The 24,847-nt window shown below is 41.9% G+C and overlaps 2 protein-coding genes and 1 pseudogene across 3 annotated transcripts; 1 reads left to right on the top strand and 2 right to left on the bottom strand.

Moving 5' to 3' along the window:
- Positions 1-480: 480 nt before the first annotated feature.
- On the bottom strand, positions 481-4,306 carry LOC104604654 (alcohol dehydrogenase-like 3). Of its 2 annotated transcripts, XM_010269093.3 has the most exons (10): positions 4,065-4,306; positions 3,841-3,977; positions 3,669-3,718; positions 3,279-3,607; positions 2,589-2,671; positions 2,276-2,351; positions 1,508-1,569; positions 1,315-1,410; positions 1,040-1,201; positions 481-941 (listed from the first exon to the last, which is right to left on the bottom strand). In XM_010269093.3, the coding sequence occupies exons 1-10, from the start codon at positions 4,117-4,119 to the stop codon at positions 831-833; spliced, it is 1,161 nt and encodes a 386-aa protein (XP_010267395.1). In that variant the 5' UTR covers positions 4,120-4,306; the 3' UTR covers positions 481-830. The 2 variants fall into 2 exon arrangements, with proteins under 2 accessions (XP_010267395.1, XP_088752302.1); XM_088896176.1 differs by lacking the exon at positions 3,669-3,718 and having other exon boundaries at positions 4,065-4,238.
- Positions 4,307-12,187: 7,881 nt separating this feature from the next.
- LOC104604656 (uncharacterized) lies at positions 12,188-13,192 on the top strand. Its single transcript, XM_010269095.3, has one exon. It carries the CDS (start codon positions 12,453-12,455, stop codon positions 13,041-13,043), a length of 591 nt encoding a protein of 196 aa, XP_010267397.1. The 5' UTR covers positions 12,188-12,452; the 3' UTR covers positions 13,044-13,192.
- A 1,634-nt stretch (positions 13,193-14,826) lies between these two features.
- Positions 14,827-15,726, bottom strand: LOC104604657 (heat shock protein 21, chloroplastic-like; annotated as a pseudogene).
- Between the last annotated feature and the right edge of the window lie 9,121 nt (positions 15,727-24,847).

Here is a 24,847-nt window from a genome sequence, read left to right as displayed (position 1 = left end):
TAATTCCCATTAAAGTGTGCCACATCAGCATTTGGTTTCAAGAAACGATGGGGTGTTGGGGGAAACAAGATTTGACGTTTCCCCAATGCTCCATGCACAAAAATCAAAACGTTTCAGTTTTCTACAATTTATTTGATAAACATTGAAACCAAACAATTGTTTTATTTTTCTTCATATACAATAAACGCCAACGTTTATGTGGCATTGATGTGGCAGCGTTTTTTTTAATAAACACTCACAAAATCAAACACAACATATATATATATATATATAAAGCAGCTCAATAAAAAATTCAAAACTGAAATCCTCTCCAACGGGCTCTGATTTATTCAGCTTTTTGACATAAAGCACTTGGTTGTTTTAAAATTCAAACAATTATTTTGTTTCTGCATTCTAGCATATGCCTAATTTTTAGTCTGTTTTAAAAGCCCTGAGGCTGATTCTAGTCAACAAGATAATCTTGACTTACACCAATTCTCATCGAGAGAAGAGAAGAAAAGAGAAATGCCTTAGAAAAATCATGTTACATTAAAATAAAAAGAAAGCAGATCGGAATTTGGAGTGTACACTGGATCTCTCACTCAGTGAAAGGTGGGTACGTGGTGTATCTTTCTGTTGCCATCGTCCACTGTCACTGCTTGATGAGTCGGCTCAAGGGGAAACATGGCCAGACACACCCTTGCGCCTTGGCTTTATTTTGTTAACATGGACTGAATGTGTCCCACCACTGTCCCCAATCCCATACTTCTCTTCTTTCCTCTCCTCGTATATACTGATATACAGTACAGTCTAAATACTAAATATAATAAATAATGAATAAGACATGGATACTATAAATTCAGGAGGCATCTCAACGACTTGCCATCCACAAGCAGCTGAATGGCTTCGTTGATCTGGTCGAAGGGAAGTTCGTGAGTTATAAATCCATCCAAATTCACCACCTGATGAAAAAAAAACAAAAATAGAAGAAGAAAAGTCAGAAGATACTTAATTGATTTGTTAAAGAGGGAGGAGGGAGGAGATCGATAGGGTTACTAACTCCACGCATGCTGTCCCTGGCAAATTGAGGCAATTGGGTCTTCCCTTTGAAGTCTCCGAAGACCGACGCAACAATTTTCCTGCCCTCAAAGAAATCCATTGGATGGAGGGGCAGCATTCTTGGCGTTGCATGAATTCCCAATATCACCGTCAAACCCCAGCCCTGTACGTAACCCCACTTAATTTCCATGCATCCATCATCTGATCATCTACATTAATTATATTACAAACAACCTAACGGTACTGCTTTGAATGAGTATTTCTAGTTATACATACATCATGGGTGGACAAGAAAGCCTCACGGAGAACATCCACGTTCCCTGCGCACTCAAAGCTGTAGTCAACTCCTTTTCCCGTCATTTCCATTATTTTCTATGTATGACAAAATTGATGGTCGGCATTTTCGTTAAGTTGTTGAATATAGCCGCTAGGCTTACATATATATTTAACCACACCCTTAATTACTTACCTCATGAACAGATTTATCGAGGTCCTTTGGATTAATAAAGTCTGTTACTCCCTTAGCTTGACCTATATATCAATGTCATATTGATCAATACAAGAGAGTTGATTTGCAAGAACAAAAGAGAAGCCATAAGCCCAGGGTTATATAAGAGTACTTGATATTAGATAGGGGTGATCATTTCAGCCCAGCCCAGTCCAGCCTAGCCTGTATAAGCCTGGCCTGGAAATTTTGGGTTTGGGCTTAGGTTTTGTGTTTAGACCCGATTTGGGCCTGGGCCTACATCAGATTTGTAAATTTTAGGGTCAGGCTTGGGTTTAATACTTTAAGCCTGGCCCGGGATCAGTTCGGTTCGCATATATTTAAACTTATACATTTTGTGTATAATGTATATATATATATATATATGTATACATGCTATTTTACATTATATTATATATTTTATATATAAATATTATAACATAGTATGTATAATTTATATTATATGTAATATTTTATATTATATATTGTATAAAATAAGTTTATATGCATATTATGCCATTTAATATAAAATATTATAGATATATAATATTTATCTATAATAATTTATATATGAGTGACATTGGCCCAAGTTCAGGCCTGGCCCGGCCTGGGCCCATATAGACCTGGACTAGGACTTATGTTTTAGGCCCGGGCCTAAACTATAACCCTTATCATAAGTGTAAAGCCCGGCCCATGATCACTCCTAATATTAGACACTAGAGCTACTTCCAAAATAACAAATAGTAATAATACCTTTGACGAATTTGTCAGGGTTGATATCCACTCCAATTATGCGTGAAGCTCGTCTACTCCTTGCTCCTTCAGCAACCTGTGCCAGGCCAGGGACGACAGATTTTGTTGTTGTAAAAAAGGCTTGGCCTGCGCTTACATTTTGGAACCTAATGCTCAGTTTGAAAAGAGTATAAATACAAATATATAAAGTGCAAAACTTTATTTTGTATTATTTTATATGTATTTGTACCGTACATATTTGTATTTATATTCGTATCAAATTAAGCCTAAAGAAATAACATATAATAGTACCAGTGTCGGATTTTGGACTTACGGCCAAACCTACAGCGCCCAAACCAAATATGGCTACAGTCGACCCAGCTTGCACGTTTGCGGTGTTCCATGCAGCCCCAAGTCCTTCAGTCAGAAAAACCAGTAATTTCTTCTTAATTTCTTAAATCAAGAATAGATAGTGCGTCTAATACTTTGTATTTTTTTGTTTTGCTACAAGAGAAAAGAACAAAAAAAAGACATTACACAGGGAGACTCAAAACTCAGACTCAGACTCAAGACTCAGGGTGTCAACTAATTGATTGGGAAAGTCTCCGCCTCACAATGAGCCGCCCTATAGCATATCTTCGCAACCGTGTATTGGGAACATTTTCTGAAGAAAGTACGAGTCTCAATGATATCATCATCGGGAGGTGTTTCCAATACATGGCAGGGATGTGGTATGAGGTGTTGTGGGGTGGTTCCTTATAAGGCGGAGATGTGAACTCCTCTGACCCTACAATAGGGTTTGAGAGGTTTATGGATTTGGGGATAGGCTACTCGCCCCGCTACCCATTTGTACAGTCCCAAATCGAATTTACCTTGAAATAAACCTCAAAATACTTTTAAGATGTAAAGATTTAAATCTAAATCTACGATCTACGATCATTATCGGATGCAGTCAACCAGTCATTAGAGAATTAAACCGCATACCAACCTAATCCAGTGAAAAGAAAAGAAATTCCCGGTTTACCTGTAGAGACACCACAGCTGAGCAAGGTCATCTGCTTGAGAGGAGCCTCTGGGTCGATCTTCACAACACAGGCCCAGTCAAGGACGGTGTACTCACTGAAAGTAGATGTGTTGAGAAAATGGTAGATGGGTTGCCCATCTCTGGTCGAGAACCTCGTCTTTCTGTCGTTCTCCATGACCGTTTTAAAAGGAGCTACACGGAACCCCTCGCAGAGGTTTGTCTTTTCAGACTTACAGTACACGCAGTGGCCGCACTCTCCATTGAAGATAGGCACGACGTGATCACCTTCCTTGATGTCGACGACACCTTCTCCCACGCTCTCGACAATTCTGCAATAGAGTTGGTGAATGGAGAAAAGAGACGGACAGTATTGACATAAATCTATCTTACCCGATAGCTTCATGGCCTAGTATTCGAGGAAAAACTTGTTGGCTCTCGTTCTTCATTAATACAAGGTAGAAGAGTTTAGAGAGAGAGAGAGAGTATTATTGCTAACTTGGAGAGGTTGAAAATCAAAATGAAGGCTTGAACTTTTGTTTTTTAAGTCAGAATCTCTCTTTACCTCGCCTTTCCAATAGTTGAGGTCGGTGTGGCAGATTGATGTGTAGAGTATCTTGACTCGAATCTCCATTTTCTGAGGAGGATCGACTTGTATTTGTTCGATGATGAATGGCTGTCCTGGACCCCATACGACGGCAGCTTCACCGAACAGAGATCAAACTTCCATTAATCAGACAGATGATGGTACAAAGAAAGAAAAAATTTAGATGGATTTGAATATCTTACCCTTACAAGAGATGACCTTTCCTGCAGTCTCGTCATATGTACCGGAGCTACACATCTCTGATATATCTTCCGATCTTTGTATTTCACTGTTTGAGTGCTGCTACCGTTGCTGGTTCTTCCTGACCTTGTATACAAAGCGGTGGCCTAATTTGAATCCCTTCTTTCTCCTTGGCATGGATTTTAATCAGCATGCGCAGGTGCTTAATTGTTCATTCTCTCTCTGTCGGGGAATAGACAAAGACAATCATTCTTTCTCCTTGGCGTATTTATAATATCATAGTTCCTTCCAACTGCATCGCACCCCTCCTCATTGGTCGATCCGTTTTGTCTCGATCTGGGTCTTGCAATTCTGATTCTCATTGATCCATGAAGTTTTAATTTGGGTAGATGGCGTTACATCTGATCTGAACCGTTGTGACACATGACAAGGGTTGATCCCACTTTTTCGCTTCATAAGATTGACCTCACTTGAACTACATTATCTGTGAGTGGCAGCAAATAATGTTCTAATTAAAAACAATCTTTTGCATGATGCCAACTGGTTGGTTGGTAAGGTCTTGTAGCGGAGGACTTGGAATTTGGGACCCGGGGTGTTAATTTTGAACGTCATTCATTCCAGCTTCTTTTTCTGGAATAAATGCATCCACTTTCCTAACTCCTACTTATTACATAATTAAAATGGTCCTCCGGCTCCCACCCTCTAGTCCTTTTCCCTCGGCCATAAACCTTTGAACTCGATCTCTAATAATATCCTAGTCAATGTTGATGCATAGATCGTTTGAAATTACCCAAAAAAAAAAAAAGAAAAAAATAAAACATCTCAATTTGAAAATCGGGCATAAAGTTGTAACCTTCAGAATTTTTTAATTCATTGTAATTTATAATCTATTACTCGATGATTGAATCAAACAGGTCGATGAATGGTTCAACCACCTAGCCACCTAGGCCAATTGGAATGGCTTTTGGCATAAAAGAGTAAGTTTTAGATAGCGAGGCCGTGTATTTAATTACCAAGGAGTCATAACTCAATGATTCGAATTCATTAGGTGGTGTTTCTTGCGGTGAGTGAATGTTGGATTGCCGACTGCCGTACTCGTGCCGAGTTCACGTCTGCGCCCCACAAAGGGGGCGCCCCACAATATCCCACGGTGCATCCTCATCGTGTATTGGGAACATCTCCCGATGATAGTACTAGACCCGATGATGTCATCATCGGGAGATGTTCCTAATATAAGGTGGGGATGCACTGTGGGACGTTGTGGGGCGCAGATCTGAACTCATTCGTATCGGTATTGGCCTGGGGTGTATTGCATGTGAGTGGATAAAAAATAAAAGGGACTTCGAGTCTCCTGCCTATAAAAACTCTGCCCACATCTACTCACAGCATACTATCTTCGTGTAATAGGAACATCTCCTCGTGAATAATACTATGTAAGAGGATGAGATGTTCCTTGATGTAGCGTGATCTGATAGTTCCTTATTAAAAGACAACTCTGATGTCAAGCTAGTAATGTTGCCTGGTTGAGTTGCAAAGCAAAGTTGTTAGAGTGTCCGGGGTGGTTACCCGATGTGGGCACTTCGATACTTAAATTAGCGATTTGGAGATTTGAGAGAGCTGAGAGCTTAATTATAAAGGAACTTGAGCGCTAAATCGCACGTACCTTGTAAGACTAGAGGCAAGGCCTTTATATAGGCGAGCTACCATAGGTCTCATGATGCGTGTATGAGATCATTGGCCCATTTGATCCAGAGTTGGCTTCGTACCCGAAGATGGACTTCAGGTAAGCTGATAAGGCCTATCCAAGTCCGTTCGAATAAGACGGGGAAAGTATAAGATCTGTTGATGTATGCCATGATCCCTAGGAGATCAAGTACAATTGTCTTGCTTCTAGAAGGAGGCTATGTGGCACCTTTGTAGATCGGTGCTTATACCTGAACTACCCAAGTCTCAGTCAAGCTAGGTGACCCAAGGTGCCCGAGGTGACTGGGATCACTAAGGTGTTCGAGGTCGTTGAGGTGTCACCACATCATTCCGTCTCTCCATATGTCATCATATCATTGGATGGGCCAAATTGCCCCCACTCCCGACCCTGACATAGTCAACTCAGGGCGGGAGTATCATCAAGCTAAAAGGATTTGGCCCAATCTTCAGTTCAACCGTGGTTCAACCAATAGTTCAAACTTTATAGGCTTAACTGGCTCGACCTTGGGGCGAGGTCACATCTCGGGCACACATGGACGTCACTCGAAGATAAGTTCCGAGGACATCAAAAAAATGCTCAACTATTTTTTCCTCGGAATATGAACAATTGCGCACCCGAGAACCATTGGGTCTGCTCGATCTGGATCGTTCATGCTCGGCTTAGGCGATTATAAATAGGGCCCTTGGGGACCCATTTCCTCCACCCCCTTCTTAGCTCTTGTGCGTATTGAGGTCGCAGAGCGCAGTGTCGTTGGTGTCTTCAATTAGGTCGGTGAGGTTGGTCATTTTTGTTCCTTAGGTGAGTCATCTTCCTTTGCTTTCTTTCCTTGTTCTTTTCCGTTGTGTTGAGTGGTGAGTCCATTGAGGAGAGAGTGCAACCCGGCCAGGCCGAGGAAGGATCCTCGGTCCAAGACCAATGAGGTTCCCATATAGGGGCTTTGTCTTCCTGACAACCACCTAGGGCTAGAGTGTCGGACCACTTTGGTCCTTTTGATCTCACTATCGATAGATCTCTGGTCTTGCGGCTCAGTACAAGATTCTTGACCACTTTGGTTACTCCCTTCCAATTGGGGCTTTCCCTTGGGAGCATGAAGAAGACGAGGTCGCCGTTTTTGAGGAGGCTTTGAAGGCGGGTCTCTTGTTTCTACTCCATCCTTTCATTCTCGAGGTCTTGAACTACTACAATGTTTGTTTTGACCAATTGCACCCGAACTCCATCCATACCTTGGTCGGTATAATCTCCCTCTGCTTCCATATTGGCCTTCCCCTTGACATTAAGACCTTTTCCAACCTCTACCAAATAAAGCAAAACCTTGCTAGCACCCCTGGCAAGGTTAGTTACTATCTGTCTTACTTGCCCAGATACAAGCTTCTGCATGGCTTTCCTTCTAAAGTCCCAGCCTCGAAGAGTAAGTACTTCTTCCTTGAGCTGCCTGGTGGGTGGCCTTTCTCGATGCACTAGAGAGAGTGGGTGAAAGACATCAGGGAAGATCTGAATGAGCAGGTGTAGGCTAGAGTGTGGAACCTTGTGGACTGCTAGCTAATGCTGAGCGACTTCTTGGCCGAAGAGAAGCTAATCCAAGCTATCTGTGTCCTCTGGGTAGGTTGTCATCTCTGGTTTGGGTGTTTCCTTTCTTTATTTTGTTTTAGCTTGACTAACTTTTGGGCTTCTTGTGTTGGATACATGTCGAGTATTCCAACAACCGGATTTCTTTAGAGCATGAGGAAGAGGAAGAAGAGAAAGGTGGCCCAAAAGGAACCACCTCGGGCGTTGCCTCTTGAGCCCATAGCACCGAGTGCTACTGAGGCGGTCCCGGTAGTCGACCTGGTCGGAGAAGATCGGGTAGAGAGGACCTCATTGGAGACTGAGGTGGCCCATACATTTGAGGTACGTCCTCTACCACTCAGGGCACCGGCGACTGGTAGTTCGGGCATTGAGGATGTTCTTGAGGGGAGGCAGACCATCATGGACTTTAGGACCACCCTAATCAAGAGCAAGGAGGCCAACTTCACCGAGGAGGTCTTTGATCTTTTTAAGGCGCATAGTGGAGAGTTCGGCGGAAAGCTTATTTACTTCCTCATGATGGTAAGTTCCCAATCCCTTCATTGTGATATTCCCAATCTACGTTCTATACTAAGGTCCTGCTTTTCTTTATAGGTGATCACCCTGACCCACTCCATTGTCAAGCAAACTGAGCGACATCTGGCGAGGGTTGAAACTGCTGAGGCAGTGGCAAGCGAGTACTAGTCTTGAGTTGAACGAGCCATGTCCTTCATCGGCGAGCTAAAAGATGAGTTGGTCACTGAGCCGAACCGAAATGACAAGCTGGAGCTTCATGTCGAGAGGCTCAAGCAGGAGTTGCAATAGAAGTATGCTCACCTCGCTGAATGTGAGGTACAACTCCTCAATGAGGTCCAGGCTTCCAAGGTCTGAGCTATCAAGGAATTCAAAGTTTCGCCAACCTTCCTACAGGAGAGGGAGGAGTTCAACACTGACGCTTTGGAGCCCGACTTCAAGGACAAAGAAGACAGGATCAACGAGGAAGCTACAGTCAGAGCCCATGTAGATGTTGTCGAAGTGGATGTTGCCAATGTAGTTGGTGGTGGGAATGAGGAACCCCGAGATGTAGTTTGTGGTGGCAGTCATTTGTGCCTTCTCACATTGATTAACTTTCGTGCAATTGCATCGAAGGATTTGATTTCACGGCTACATCACCACCAATCTTTCCATTGGAAATGAGTCAATGACATCCTCATCGTTAACTGAAAATTCTTTTCTTTTTTTTTTTTTATATATTCTTAAGGGCTACACAACAGGGGTAGCCCATCCGACCCCCAACCCATAATCCCCCAAACCCAGATGCAGGTAGGATTTGATCCCAAAGTCTCCACTACTACGAACAACAGAAGACCTTACCAACTAGCTGGTTGGCACCTTTGCACACAAACAATTCAAAAATGTGCTCTCCCACACTATTACACAATTTTATTTGAGTAGTGGATCGTTTGGTTGAATTTTTTATTGCCACATTATGTTGGCATGTCCAATGATTTTAGTTTCTTCCAAGGTTTTTAAAACCAGACCGAATTGGAAACCGTTCTGGGTCAGGTTCTCGGGTCGAATGGTCTGACCATCCAATCCAAATGGGTGTTCCGTTCTGACAAAAAAAAATTAATAATTTTAGTAAAACCAAAGAACAACCAAAAACCCTTCCTGACCAAATCAATGATTTTTGGCCAAATAGTGGTTTTGGGGTAAAACGGAACTAGTCATGTGACTGGTCCGACCGTCTGATCTAGTCCAGTTTTGAAAATATTAGTTTCTTCTTATTGTTTCCTAATGACTAAATCACGGAATAGGAAAGGGTGCAACTTGGGTGGATTGGATTAGATTGAGGGCAAGTTCAACCAATCTCATGAGTCAAACCTTGGGCTTGGGCCTGATCCAACCAGGGGTATTAAGAATAAATTTACCAACCCATCCCCAACCCAAATTCAACCCAACATAGTATAATACATAGGGGTGCAATTCGGGTGGGTTTTGTTCTGGTTTTTATCCAAATGTAATGGTGCAAGCCTAAAGTAGTGTAAAATGTTAAATGCTAATTTGAGCCAACCTGACCAATACTATATATATATATATATATATATCATAAAATGTTACATGCTCAAGTTGGTTGGGCTGGGTTTGGTCTACTCTTAGCCTCAAGCCTAACCCAACCCATGTCAAAGACATATCCGAATTTTCTTTTGGCCTTGATTCAGCCCAAATCCCCAAAAATCAATCCCAACTTGTGCAGATTGATTGTCCTACTTGCACCCTCAGGAAAGCATGGTCAATTTCCAACTTGAATCTCGGCATAGGGTGCTGAACCCATTTTAATACTTTGAGCCCAGGGCTAACCCAATAAATTCCTCTCCTTTCTCACACATCAACACATTTATTTTGAAGTTAAAATCATTAAAACCTCATAGCTTTTTATTGCCTCTCACGAGAAGGGGCAGAGCCATGGCCCCCCTATGGTTCAAAAATCCCTAGATGTGATTGTAAACTTCCTCTCCCTCTACCCCCCCCCCCCCCCCCCCAATCCATTTTAGGTTTTGGCCCCCTTATGAAGAATTTCTGGCTCCGCCCCTAGTCATGAGACACATTACCTATGACCATAGTCGCAAAACAATTCAATGAGCCCCATTGATTTTTGAACACGCTAGTGTTGGGTGAAAAAGGCAAAGTATCATGTCAACCAGATGCCTAATTAAAACACTGGCATGTTCAAAATTCACAGGAGGGTTGAGTTATTCTACAACCCTCATTGTAGGTAATGTTTTCTTGTCTCTCATAACATTCATGTTTACTCTCTAATAAGAACATTTTTTGGCTTTATAGGGCTATACAATGGGAGATATATAGCCCATTACCCCAACTCAAGTCTATGCTACAACTAGTTAGATAAGGTATAAATTGAGCCAAACATTAGTTGATTTATGTTTTTAAACATAAATCATTTAAAGTTCGACAACAAAAAAAATAAAAAAGAATTATCTTTTCTATTATTCTACATATAAAAAAAAGTAGAAATATATAAAACTTTGATCAATTACTATTAGTTAATTTTTGGGTAAATTTTTTAAACTATCCTTATGGTTTAGTTAATTGACTAACACTACTTCTACTATTTCTGACAATTGACTAATACTTCCTGATCTACATATATTATATATAGTGCACAAACTGGAGTTGTTTCCAATCAAAATGGAAAGGATTCCAAGTTTGTCAATATATAATCTGTATATATTATAGCCAGAAGGTGTATGAAAATTAAAAAAGTAGCCCAAATATGAAAAAAAAAAGGGAGACAATACTAATATGTGCAGGCATCGAATGCTCATTAAAACATTTGATCTGACCCACTGTATTGCTCATTGAAATGATTTTGTAAGGCAGTTGGGCCCTCTGCTGTAAAGTGTGATCTTGCCAGTTGGCAAGTTACAGCCCGCCCTCATCTAAAATTCTAAATAAAGCTTTAATTTGAAGAAATTCAAAAGAAAAAAAAAAGGAAAATGAAAGTTAATTACTGCTACATATAATTATGAATGATTTCTATGAACAATAATACCATCATAACCCGCAAAAGAAAATTCGAGTTGCTGACTGCCTGAGTGCCGCCGAAAGTGGTAAAGCAATGCAATGCAATGGTGGAGACGAGCAGTGAAGTGAAGGGGATTTCTTCCACTTCCCCTCCGCCCTCAGTCCCTCACTCTAATTCTAGTTTCAACGTTTCGCGGGGATGGTGGTAAATTTTAGCTGTCTTTTTTATTTTTTCACCACAACGAGCTCAGAGAGTCTCAGTAATGCATGCCAGCAGATGTTTAATAACAGTGTTTGTTTGTATCAGATCCAAAACGCTCGTTGAAACTTGAAAGGGGGCAGAGAGGAGACTGCACATGCACATCTACCGTGCACTGAGAACATATCCCGTAAATAATAATTAATAAATACGGAAAAAATTCCAATGCGTAGGATGTGCATGTAAAGCGCCAGGTGTGAGGAGTAGATCCCGTCTCGATAGAGAGGAATCCCATGGATTAAAATAAATATTTAATTGGGTCCCACCACCCTTTAATATTTTAATCTCTCTCACTACGCTAGTCACTCCATGCACCGTTTTCTTTGTAGTGTTGCGATTTTACCAGGATTTTGAATATTTGGTGATATATATGTATATATATTATAGAGCAACATAGAAAGTTTCGTATGGTGAGGTGGGGCTATCAAAACTATCAAAGTCCTATTTGTCCATCTTCACTTCTTTTGAGACATGTGTTACCGCAGATGTGAGCCCAGAGAAAGACCAACAAAACAGAAAGTAAGAGTAAAAATAATCATCACCCCATATGATCAGACCAACAAAATGCGCACTGGTGTCCCAAATCTCTAGAGTAATCAGATCATGTTGTTAGTATCCTCCCGTTACGATTATGATTCTTGATTCATCAATCACCCTGGTTTAAAAACTGATCATTTGTATTTGTGGGTCACCGGTTCAATCATTTGAGTTAAATGGGTTAAATCATATTATGTATACAGTAGAATAGATCAACGGTCCAACTGATCGAGTCGAATCAGTCATTTTGACCAATTTTGGGATTTTAGTTTATCAAAACCGAAACAAAGGAAATGTAGGGTGCACTAAAGCGTTTCCCATTTCCTCAATCCCTCTTGTTTACGCTTCAGCACAACTTTTTTTTTTTTTTTTTTATAAAGTTCACAAAGAAAAGATCTTATTTTTAATAAAGGTATAGACTGTCAATTAAAAAATAAAAAGAATATAAAGTAAAAGACAAAAATGCCCCTACTTTTAGACTACTAACACAGGTTTCTTTGTCCTTTTACTCAGGACGCTCTCATTTATGAAAAATGAGGTGTACCCAAAAAACACTCCCCTTTCTTTTTCTTTTATGATGCAAAAGCAGTTAATCAAAGGTGATGCCTCTCGTACGCTGACCTGATGTGTCCGGTGGAGAAGCGAAGCAACTCGCCGACGCAAATTGTTTCTCTGATCATTTTTCTCAGGTGAAGAAATTAATAAGAAATTTTGGAAAAGAAGAAGAAGAAGAAGACAGAGCGTACGCACAAGGCACAAGTGCACAACGCACACATTAAAGTAGTATTTCAGTATTTTTACATGGGAAACTGCGTGTTTCGTGGCATCGGAGGCGTTCATGAGGTGATCAAAGTGGTAACATCTAACGGCGGCATCATGGAGCTATACGCACCCATCACAGCGGAGTGCATCACCAACGAATTTCCAGGCTACGGCATATTCCGGAGCCGCGATCTCTTCTCTCAACCACTCATCCACAATGAAGAGCTCCTCTCCGGAGAATTATACTATCTACTACCTCTGCATGCCGGGAGAGGAGCCCGAATCACCAGAGACGGTGACCTCAGACCAAACGGCATGTTATCGTCGTCGTTTGTGACACCTTACAGGATGTCTTTCGACAATCAAGGAATACTAAAGAGATCGGAAAGCGAGGTGTTCCCTAGATGTAATAGCACGGGAGTCTGGAAAGTAAAGCTGGTGATAAACCCGGAACAGTTAACGGAAATATTGTCACAGGAGGCTCGCACCGAGGCGTTGATCGAGAGTGTGAGAACAGTGGCCAAATGCGGAAATGGGGTCTCTTCTGTGGCTAATTCTGATCAATGGAGCCTCTCCAGTAGTTGGAAAGCTTACTCGGAGAAACAACGGGGGGCCTGGAGCTTTGATTGATGTGAGAAGTGAGAGGGCATCTCCCATTGCTTTTTACCTGTTTTTTCTTTTTTTCCTTCATTTTAATTTCCTATTGTGTAATTTGAAGGAGCGAGAGAGTAGTGTATGGCACTCATGTCATGTAATATAATTTGCATCTGTTTCTTCCATGATCTGCTTCAAATATATTTAATTATAATTAATTGTTATCATGGTTAACGTAATGTATGCATGTGAGGTAGCAGTGTCTATTTTTTTATACTTGGATTTTTATTTGATTTGTTTTTTTCCTCCTCCTCATTTACACTCTCATGTTCAGGGAGAGAGAGATCAGAGAGGTGTCAGGGACTCAGGGTGGGTGGCAAACGAACCAACGTATTGACACGTCCACCACTTAATCGGTGTTTGGTTTGATAGAAAATAAGAGAGAAACATAGCCTTAAGTATGAATTTAATTAAGATGGACGATTTTTATGTATGTAGTAGTGTTAAAAAGCAATTAAATTAATACATGCACCAACTCACAATGCAACATGAATGCAAGTTGATGCTGTTAGGATTCGACTGTTTTTGCAAATGGCAGCGCACCATGCTTTTTCTCCCTGCAACATGCATGGTCATGGATACCACTAATTCCACAATTCTCGCTCATATATGATTTTATTGAATTATCAATTGATCGGACATCCTGTATCACTCTGGATATGCGGCTTAATTACCGATATATAAATGGTTGCTGGTTGCTGGATCCAAATAAGAATTAATGCACCATCTACTTACTTATTGAATTAATGGATGGTGATTGGTGGAGCATGCATGCATGCTTATTCATATTGGAGGGATCTCTCTCTCTCTCTCTATATATATATTCGGCGCCTTATTCTCAGTTTGAATGCTCTAACTCTAACCATCCGGTTTTTAACCACATTTGACAGCACTGCCCTGATTCGACGTAAAAGGTTTTGGTGAGTGGTGAGGTCTAATTACATCTAAGGTTTCAGTTTCACCGGAAGAAACCCGATGGTAAGGCGAGGGAATAGTGGAATACCATTCAGTTCCTTAATTTATTTCTTTTATACTATAATCAAACAAAATGAGTTAAAATTTACACTGTCAGTGCAAATTTATTTGTATTGCAATCAAATACAGCCTAACCTGTTACCTCAATTAATACCTATTATTGCCCTGGAGTACACGATGCATCTTAATTGTGCCGGAGTCCATAATTAGGATTTGTCCTTGTCCCAATTACACACATCCAATCCAATTAAAAAAACAAATTAAGAAGAAAATGAGACTGTCATAGTCCAAAATCTTGAAAGTTATGCACACCTCCCCTGCAGGCTGCTTACTCAGACTCAGCCGGTCGGTCGAGCAGAGCACCGCTCCTCCAATAAACATGTTCCATGCACCAAGCAAACAGCTAGCGACCAATCTTTCTCTTTCTGTCAAAAATACAATTACTCAATGTTGGAACCTTTTCTGTTCTGTTGCTGGAGCCTATTAAGGACTAGTGTGTCTTTTCCCTCCTTTTTAATCTTCATTAAGCGACTCACAGAGTCAGTTCCCGTTATGCCTGCCAGGATTTGTTATCACATGGGTGAGTTATGCTTAAGAGATATGGATATATACAATCATACAAACCAACCTAATCCTAATGCCCAGATCATTCAGAAAGAGCTATATAGCCAAGACCATCAAAATTTTGATCAAGTTCTCGCACAAACCAATCGAAATGCATGATATGAAATTCTTTGGCCTATCGCTATTTTGCAAAGGACGCAGTGGCCAGCTGTGGGGGAAATATCACAAACTCAGTGACTCACCATAATTTTATTATAAATCTGAGGAAAAATATATAAAAAACACACACACACACATTATGGACGAAGAACGCAGCTGTAGGGGCCATCAAGGACGAGGGCCTCCCAACTCCCATCCTTGAAAGTCTAAAATATTAATAAAACTTTTCTTTCTTACACTAATTTTTTTTTTTATATGGTAGAACGTAGAAATAGGATGAGCTACACAAAGACGGGGGTAGCTCGACCCCACACACAGACACACTAATAATAAGACCTCATTGAATATCAACGTCAATGACTTTGCGGTGAACTTTGGTCTTGGGGATAGAGATGAGGAGGACACCGCTCTTCAGCTCCGCCTTGATCTTATCCTTGTGGCCGTTGTCGGGAAGAAGGAAACGAGTATCATAAGAGCTGAAACTCCTACTGGACCAACTATCGTCCTCCGTCTCCGTCTTCTTCCTCTTCTCGCCTTTGATCACCAGCATGTCATCCTCCACCGATACCTTAACGTCTTCCTTGGAGAGGCCAGGCATGTCAAACCTCATCTTCACCTCCGTCTCCTCTTCTCTAACTTCCCAAGGAAGTGGAACTGTCTTTGTTGTGATCACCCGACTCTTGAGCTTTCACAATCGACAGTAGTCGAGAAAATTTACGGGAGCTTGAGGGAAAGGAAATAGAAATGGGGACAACGGAGCTACCGGTCCGCTTCGACCGGGAAGAATAAAGAGGAGAAGAGGCGAATGAAGAGCAGATAGGGCTGAAGACGCCGCATGCAGATGCAGCCATGATTAATCGCCAAAGCTAATTAAGCTGAACAAGTTGTTGTCACTGCACAAATTTGAGAGGGTGCAAGTCCAACTGATTTTATAACGAGCAGGAAAAAAAAGGAAAAGACGAAGGGCGTAGAGAAGTCGGAAACACGCTTCTTCACCTGAACGTTCTCGATACATGACACTTGTAGTGTCTCCACATTCCAACTTTTGTCTTCAGTGAGCTCTACAGTAATGTCTCCACATTCCAATTTTTGTCTGAGTTTCTAGAATATTATTCCACTTCATCCAAGAAACTTCCGGATCATGGTTTACCCCTTTTCCCTTTCTCTGAGTTTCTAGAATATTATTCCCATGTCAAATATATATCCTGCCTGTTTCTTCTTCTGTGTACAAAAAAAAATGGGTCAGGCCCATGCCTCCAAGGCCCAACTACGGACATCTGCGCCCCACAATGTCCCACATCATATCACACTTGTAGTGTCTCCACATTCCAATTTTTGTCTTTAGTGAGGTTTACAGTAATCCAGTTCACCCAAGAAACTTCCGGATCATGGTTTACCCCTTCTCCGTTTCTCTGAGTTTCTAGAATATTATTCCCATGTCAAATATATCTCCTGCCTGTTTCTTTTTTGTAAAAAAAAAAAAGCCCAACTACGGACTATTAACGGAAAGTTCACATCTGCGCCCCACAATATCCCACATCACATTACACTTGTAGTGTCTCCACATTCCAACTTTTGTCTTCAGTGAGGTCTACAGTAATCCACTTCATCCAAGAAACTTCCGGATCATGGTTTACCCCTTTTCCGTTTCTCTGAGTTTCTAGAATATTATTCCATGTCAAATATATCTACTGCCTGTTTTTCCTTTGTAGAAAAAAAAATGGGTCAAGCCTATGCTTCCAAGGCCCAATTACGGACTATTAAGGAGAATTCACATCTGCACCCCACAATGTCCTACATCACATCCCTTTCATATATTGTGGCATCTCCCCATGATAGTATCAGAAATCGATGATATCATCTTTGGGAGATCAATGATGTCATCTTCGGGAGATGTTCCTAATACATGGCAGGGATGTATTGTGGGACATTATGGGGCACAAATTTGAATTCATTAATGGACTGGACCCAATTCAATCCATAAAATGTAAATAGACTAAATTGAAACCAATCCAAACCGAATGAAATATCAAAAATTTTATATAAAAAATAGAATATATAAAAATTATAAAATATATTAAAATGAAGAAATCTGAAATTATAAAAATATACCCTTTTGGAATTGAAAAAGCACTTTTATAAGTGCTTTAATAAAAGTACTTTCATAAAAATGCTTTTGTAAAAGTATTTTAATGAAAGTACTTTCATAAAATGCTTTCATAAAAGTACTTCTATATAAGTGCTTTTATAAAAGTACTAAGTATTTTCATGAAAGTACTTTTGTAAAAATGCTTTAGTAAAAATACTTTTATAAAAGCACTTTTGCAAAAGTTTCTTTCATATATGTGTTTTTATAAAGTACTTGCATAAAAGTGCTTTTGTAAAAATGTTTTTATAAAAATACTTCCAAAAAAGTGCTTTCGTAGAAGCACTTCCATAAAAGTTCTTTCGTAAAAATGCTTTCATGTAAAAATACTTTCATAAAAGTGATTTTATGCTGGCTTCAGTTTTGACCGGTTTTAAATTGGACAAGGATTTGGCCTTATAATCGAATTATTAGAAATTTGGTTTAAGTCTAATTCAGACCAATAAGAATATGGACCAATTTATTTTGGATTGATCCAATCCAATAATTATACAGACCATCCAAATTTAATTTAATAATATTTGGATCAGATCCAACCCAAAACTGGCCGATTGACACCCCTGTTAACAACATCCTTCACATATAGTTAAGCTATCTATAATGTATGAATTTGAATTTAGGGACATTGGAAATTGATGATCTTTCCTAGTTTATTTTAGGGCAAACTATTCCACACCCCCCAATACTCACACACAAAAAAGTAAAAAAGGAAAAAAGAACAATTCGAATAATCCAATCAAACATAGCACAGAACAAGTACTAGGTTTGGGTTTGGGATCCATCCAATCCATGAATTTAATTTCCTAATTTCCTAAAAAGCTAATCTTGGACTATAAATGCTGTTATTGGGCTGGGCTTGTTTCTCAATGGACCAAGACCAGGCCTTTTTTACCCCATTGGCCAAGACTATATCCACGAAGAGATGTATAGTAATTTTTGGTTGAAGAAATTCAGCTCCAAATAGTGTCCACTAATACATGATTACTGGTCCAACATATGCATCTTCGGTCAAAGTTTGAAGAATCGGGTCCGGTAAATGGACACCCTTCTCACGTGATAACTGATTACATGTGAAGACCCCTGTAAGATGATATAACAAGGTTGCTTAAAACCAGCATGCGATGATAGAATTCAGAGGGGTTCCCCACAGGACGCGTCCCACAAGCACCATTCCCTCTATGGAATTGGGATCTTCTAGAAACGAAACACGTTCCAACCCCCTATTAATTTGATCTAACACCACACATCTCACCATGAAATAAAATGGGATTTTGGTACTCACAAGATTGTGTTTACACTGTTCTCACATCCCTTTTCATCTGTACATCAGGAATATCTTCCCATGAATAAAAAGATTTAAGTATGAAGATACTCCAGATGTATGGTTGAAAAGGCTGTGAGAATGGTGTGAGCACAATTTTGTGAGGATTGAATCTGCCCTCCCATGAGATTGGAGAACACCATAAAAATGACACCCATTATGTATGAGATGTGTGGTATGAGATCATGTTGGCAGGTTGTTGGAATGTATTTTGTTGGCAGGTCCTGTAGTGGGGAGCCCTTCGGTACTCGCGATGATCACCCTCACTATTGTCGTTTACTCTCCCGGTTCTTTTCCGTTCAATTGCCATATAGAAAACCTCTGACCAAAACATCCCACAAAGTGTAGCCTCTACCACTGTGTGTGTGTGTGTGTCAAAGAAAGATGGGAAGTGAGGAGGGCATTTCACATTTGAAAGCTCAGTTGAGACTCCCCTAATTCTTTTCCATTCAATTGCCACTCTCTCTCTCTCTCTCTCTCTCTCTCTCTCAAAGAAAGAATGGGAGTGAGGTGGACATCTCACATTTGAAAGCTCAGTTGAGACTATGCGGGGCGTACGACAAGCTCCATGGACTTGTCAAGAAATTTGTGACGCCTTTGACGTTTTGACGGTGTTGGTGGTGGATGTTTTTAGTCCTCGTTTGATTCGTAGGAATAGAGGTCTAGATTCGGAATCGGAATGGACTATTCCAATTCCAACTGTTTGGTTGGGTGGAATCAGAATCCCATTCCCATTCCTACTGGAATGGCATTCCCCCATTTGAGGGAATAGCCATTCTCTGCCTCTCCCTTGGGAATGAAATCCCATTCTTGTCGATTCCAATTCCCAATCCCATTTCTGTCCAAACCAAATAGATTATGGGAATAGGCCATTATGATTCTGATTCTGACTACGAACCAAACAAACCCTTAATTCAACCATGCCGAAGGTAGAACCAAGACCAGGTAACTGGTGACCCATCACCCTCCACATGAAATATGATCCCGACTATGAACTCCACTGATGTAATCTAGTCATTGAAGAGGCCCCCTAATGTTTTTCCTTAAGAATCATTTTGTTTGTGTGAACTGTTTGATGTTGTGCCCCTTGCTTGTGAGGTTGAGGTTATTGCATTAACAACTTGCGTCTACATTCAGCTCATTGATATAGTGATTCTTGTTAACGGTTTACCATTGTTAGCACTGGTCTACATTCAGCTCAAGCCGTTCCAATTCCTCTAGAACACCCAAAAACCCAACTTTTAGCCCAAAAGCCCCAAAATCCATTGTTAAAACCATCTAATACCAATCCAATGGCCCCAACCAACCCCCATGTACATCTCAATCCTCAGATCAAATACCACCATTAAACTCAAAACCTCCCAAAATACCTACCCAACAAATTTCCACTCAGAATTCCCCCATTCACCCCGTCATCAAACTAAAATTCTATTTTGGATCATCCTATTGACCTAAATTCCCACAATCTAGACTCCCCTAAACCAATCAGACATTACCACCACATTCCGGATACCCTAAAATACCCACCTATAAAATTTCAGCCCAAAACACCTTTGTTTACCCCTCCATCGCCCTAAGATTCGTTTCTAGACCCCAGATTGACTGAATCACACCACTTCCAAATCTGCCCAATTCGGGTCCATCAGGCCAATCAGACCCCACCAATCAACCTAGAATGTCCAAAAACCTCACTCTGCCAAATTTCAGTCAAAATACCCCCATTTACCCATCCATCTAAAAAGATTCTATTTTGGCAAATTTCATTGGCCCAGACATGCAAAACCCCTCTCTATGACCGGGACCCATCCCAACTGTCCATTTTTTGACTCGGAATCACCCACTAATGAACCAGAACCCCCAGAACAAAGGTGACTTCTCTTCTCCTTTGTAGCGGCTATTGAGAAAATCTTCTCTATCAAGTTCTCTTATTTTCTTGTTCCCCCCTCTCTCTTTCTCACCCTCCCTTTTCTTTTCCTTCTTACTCTGCCTCAATCCTCCCCTGCTTTTGGGTTTATTGAAACCATCACCATCACTGCTCATTGCTACAACTTCTAGCAACGATGGTAATCTCTTTTCTCTCTATTTCTCTCTCCCTTGATTCCATTATTCTCACCCTTTTGTTCTTTAATCTGAGCTATTGATAGTACATTCTCAGATTTCTTGTGTTCCAGCTCCTCGGAATGGGCTACCCATCATGGTCTTCCAACTTGTAGGTTCTCGGTCCGAGGACTCTGGTCACTCTGTATTGGTCCCTCCCAATTTGGTTTGAGCTTCCCTTTTCCTGGCACAGGTACTATGACTTTTTATCCGGTGCTGTTGCATTGCCATTCTGAGGTACTCTTGGTCGCGGGCTTCTTCCACTAGGTCAAACTCTGCACGAAGGTCCTCACTGTTCTACTCGTCGTCGTAGAGCTTGGCCCGGAGAGTTGGGGAGCCCATTTCTACGTGGATCATTGCTTTAGCCTCGTACGCTAGGCTGAACGGAGTCTCTCCATTAGTTGTCCATAGCGTAGTCTTATACGCCTAGAGAATGCTCGACAATTCTTCAACCCACCTTCCCTTGGCCTTGTCAATTTTGGTCTTCAAGCCTTGGAGTAGGGTTCAGTTGGCCACTTCGGTCTGTCCATTGCTCTGTAGTTGATGAACGACCGTAGTCTGGTGATCTATCTTCAGCTCGACGCAGAAGGCTTCGAACTTCTAATAAGTGAACTGGGAGTTGTTAGTGATGAGGACCAAAGGTATGCCAAACCGGTAAATTATGCTTTGCCAAAAGAAATTCCAGGCATTTTGTGCGGTGATGCATAACAAGGGTTTAGCCTCCACCCATTTGGTGAAGTATTCTACTGCGACGAGGAGGAACTTCTTTTGCCCTACTGCAATAAGGAAAGGTCCGAGGATGTCCACTCCCCACTGGGCGAAGGGCCACAAACTTGTGATGGACGTTAGAGGAGTTGCTAGCTAATGGTGGAGATTGGAGTGCCTTTAACAACGGCCACACTTCCTGACGAGCTGAGCTACATCCTACTTCATGGTGGGCTAGAAGTAACCTTGCCGAAGTGCCTTGTAAGCCAAGGTTTGGGCTCCGGGGTGATCTCCGCAAATACCTTCATGTATCTCCCTGAGGACGTAGTCGGCGTCGGTTGGGAGGAGACACCTTAGGTAGGGGAGAGTGTATGACCGACAGTAGAGTTGTCCTTGGATGAGCCAATACCGGGCTGACCTGTGTACGAGCCCTTTTGCTTCAATTCGGTCAGTTGGCAGTGTTCCACCTTGTAGATACTGAGTTATGGGGTCCATCCACGACATACCTTGGTGAACAAGTAGGATGAGCAGGGTTGTCGCTGAAATGTAGGGGTGTCAACGGTATTCGAAAATCCGATTTTTAATTCAATATTCGATATAATCGAATTGAATTCGGATAATTCGAATATCTAATCGGTCGAATACGAATTCTGTTGCCTTGTTGGTTGGATGAGCCCTCCTGGTGAAGAGTCCAAATTAGTGGTGCTACAGTTGGGTCTTATGCCGAGAAGGTGCATTCGACCAGGAAGTCAGCTAGGGCCTCAACTTTGATGGCGGTTTGAGGTATGTAGTCAATGTTGAACTCGCACAGCTCCACACTCCATTTGACTAGGCAGCCAAATGCTTCTAGCCTCTACAGGACTTGCTTAAGGGGCTGGTCGATAAGCATTTGGAAGCTGTGGTGAACTCAAGTACCTCTTCAACTCCTAGAAGGACCGTTCACACTACACGATCCACTTTAAGGGTAGGCATTGATTCACGGACTTTGACATGAACTTGCTGAGGGATTGGCCTGTGATCCGAGGTGATTGCATGTCGAGGATCGCTTTGATCTTTTCTAGATTGGCCTCAATCCCTGTCTATGTGACCATGAACCCCAAGAATTTATCGGAGCCGACCCTGAAGGCACACTTTGTCGGATTCAGCTTCATTCAATATTTCTTGAGGGTGCCAAAGAATTCTTTGAAATTGGATAGGTTCTTCTTGGCTTTCTTTCTATTTACTAGCATGTCGTCCATGTGCGCTTCCTCATTATGGCCGAGCTGGTCTTTGAATACTTGATTCACTAGTCACTAATAGGTAGCACTAGTATTTTTTAGACCAAAGGGCATCACTTTGTAGCAGTACAATCCTCGGTCTGTTATGAAGCGGTCTTCGGACAAGCACTGTTCAGGTCGGTGAAGTCGATGCAGATTCATCATTTTCTGTTGGCTTTCCTGACCATCAAGCTGGCGTCGGGGTGAAACTCTTCTTCTTCTTCCTGATGGGTCGGTAGCGTGGGTCGACATTTAAACGGTGGATGATGACCTTGGGGTTAATCCCCGGCATGTCGGCCGCCGACCAAGCAAAAACATTGGCATTGTCCTTCAGCTGCTGTATGATGTCTTCTCAAAGACGATCTTCCAGGAGGGGTCCAAGCTGGACCGTCTTCTCGGGGTCTTTGTCAGAGAGCGGTACTTGGATGAGGTCTTCGACGAGCTAGCCATGTTGTGTCCTCAACTCGTCCCTTAGATCCATGTTCTCTGTGCTAAGGGTATCAACAGCATGAGGCCTTCCTCGGTAGGCCTTCAGATAACATTCTCGTGCGGTCCTTTGGTTTCTGCGTGCTATGTCTACTGCATATGGGGTCGAGAACTTGACCGCTAGATGATATATGGAAACCAAGGCCCGTAGAGCATTCAAGGTCGGTCGGCCGAGGATGGCGTTGTACAGAGAGAGGACTCAGACAATGACGAAGTCAACCATCATTGTAGTGGTGATGTCGCCATCTCTGATTAATAGAAGCAGGGTGATCTTTCCTTGAGAAATAAGGGAGTCTCCAGAAAAATCGATAAAGGGAGTGTTGACCGGGGTGAGACGGTCCCTACTAATGCTGAGCTATTCGAAGGCATCTTTAAAGAGTATGTCAGTGGAGCTTCCTGTGTCCACCAAGATGTGTCGGACTTCGAAGTTAGCCACTTCAGTGGTTATCATGAGGGTGTCATCATGTGGGTTCTGGACCCCCCTGAGGTTGTCTTCGGTGAAGGTGATCGAATCCCTTGTGGGCCAAGCTACTCCCCCCCCCCCCCCCCCCCCTAGATGCCATTCTGCCGGAAATCACTGCAATGACTCCGACTAGGGGAGCTCAGGCTGGAGGTCCATCAGGCCAACGTGCTTCCTCCTTTGGCTTATGTTCTTCGATGTCTATGAACCCGCTGAAGTACCTACGCTTGACAAGGTGATGGCACAAATCGCAGTAGCTGTCAGTCTCGTAGTCATGGTCTCGGTGTAAGTTGTAGTACTTATTTCGACTTCTTTTGTTGTTTTGAAACTTCATCTTCTCGGGCCATCTGACGAAGCTTCGGTTGCAGATCTGCATCAATATCTCAGACTGAGGTGCGTTCAAGGGTGTGAAGTTCCTGTATGTTGGGGGTAGGGTCCTCAGTCTTCGGTCGGAACCCTACAGCGGGCCCCTATCAACTAGTTATTCCAAACCAAGTATATGCGTCCAATAGATTTTTCCAACCCAATGCTAACCTATTCTCTAGTCCATATAACCTTGGGTGGGAAAATCATCCCAATTTCAATTATAGGGCCCAAGTCCAAGAAAACCCCCTACCAGATATGCACTCTCAGTGGTCTAAAGCACAGACCCACTAGGAGTACAATGTTTACCATGGGACTTCACCGGCTCAACCATGTCAAACCTATACACAGTCCCAATACAACCTATCTAACTCAATGGCCCACCAAAATTTTTAGAGGACACAAGTACAGAGTTCATTCCAGCAGGTGTACCCTAGGAACCAACCGGTTCAACCATATTAGGCTTACCCATAACCTCCTCAAACCCGTACCATCGATGACCAATTCATGAAGCTTTAGAAGTTGATCCTAAATCAGTAGCAGTCCATCGATAGATTAGAAAGCCAAATAAGACAGCTAGTCGAAGCCAAGAAGAGGAGATGAGTAAGGCAATTACCAAGTCAACCAGTTGTGAGTCCTAGAAATCAACCATCGGGTTTTCCTCCACAACAAGTTCAACCACCTCCTAAGGCCCCTCAGCTTGAAAATACCAAGGCTATTACAACCTTATAGGGTGGGAGGATTTTAGAGGACTCGTGTGAGAAAAAGAGAGTTAATGAAAAGGAGCAGGAAGACCCTAAGTTGGGGGGAGAAGAAGAAGGAAAGGAAACTTTAGAAGAAGAGCCTATAGTAAACCAACCCGTAGTTCCTTTTCCAACTGCATTCACAGTTGGGCAAGTACTAAAGAACAAAGAAACTCACAACGAAGAAAGCCGAAAAGTCCATATTGACATCCCTCCTCTCAATGCGATCCAACATGTCCCGGCCTATGCCAAGTTCTTGAGAGAGCTGTGTATTCAAATGATGGAGCCACAATTGGCCCCACAAAAAATGATGCTCTCGGCAAATGTTAGTGCAACTCTCCTAAATCAACTCCCCCGGAACATGAAAGGCCTTAGTGCGTCTCTAATAAGCTGTGTCATCACTGGAATCACCTTTGATTGGGCACTAGTGGATCTTAGGGCCAATATAAATCTGCTTCCATCCATTTATGATAGGTTCAAGATCAGCGAGTTAAAATCAACCCCA

This window comes from Nelumbo nucifera, chromosome 1 (genome assembly GCF_055504915.1).
Source record: "Nelumbo nucifera cultivar China Antique chromosome 1, China Antique-T2T, whole genome shotgun sequence".
NCBI lineage: Eukaryota > Viridiplantae > Streptophyta > Magnoliopsida > Proteales > Nelumbonaceae > Nelumbo > Nelumbo nucifera.
This window is presented reverse-complemented; position numbering and strand designations above follow the sequence as displayed.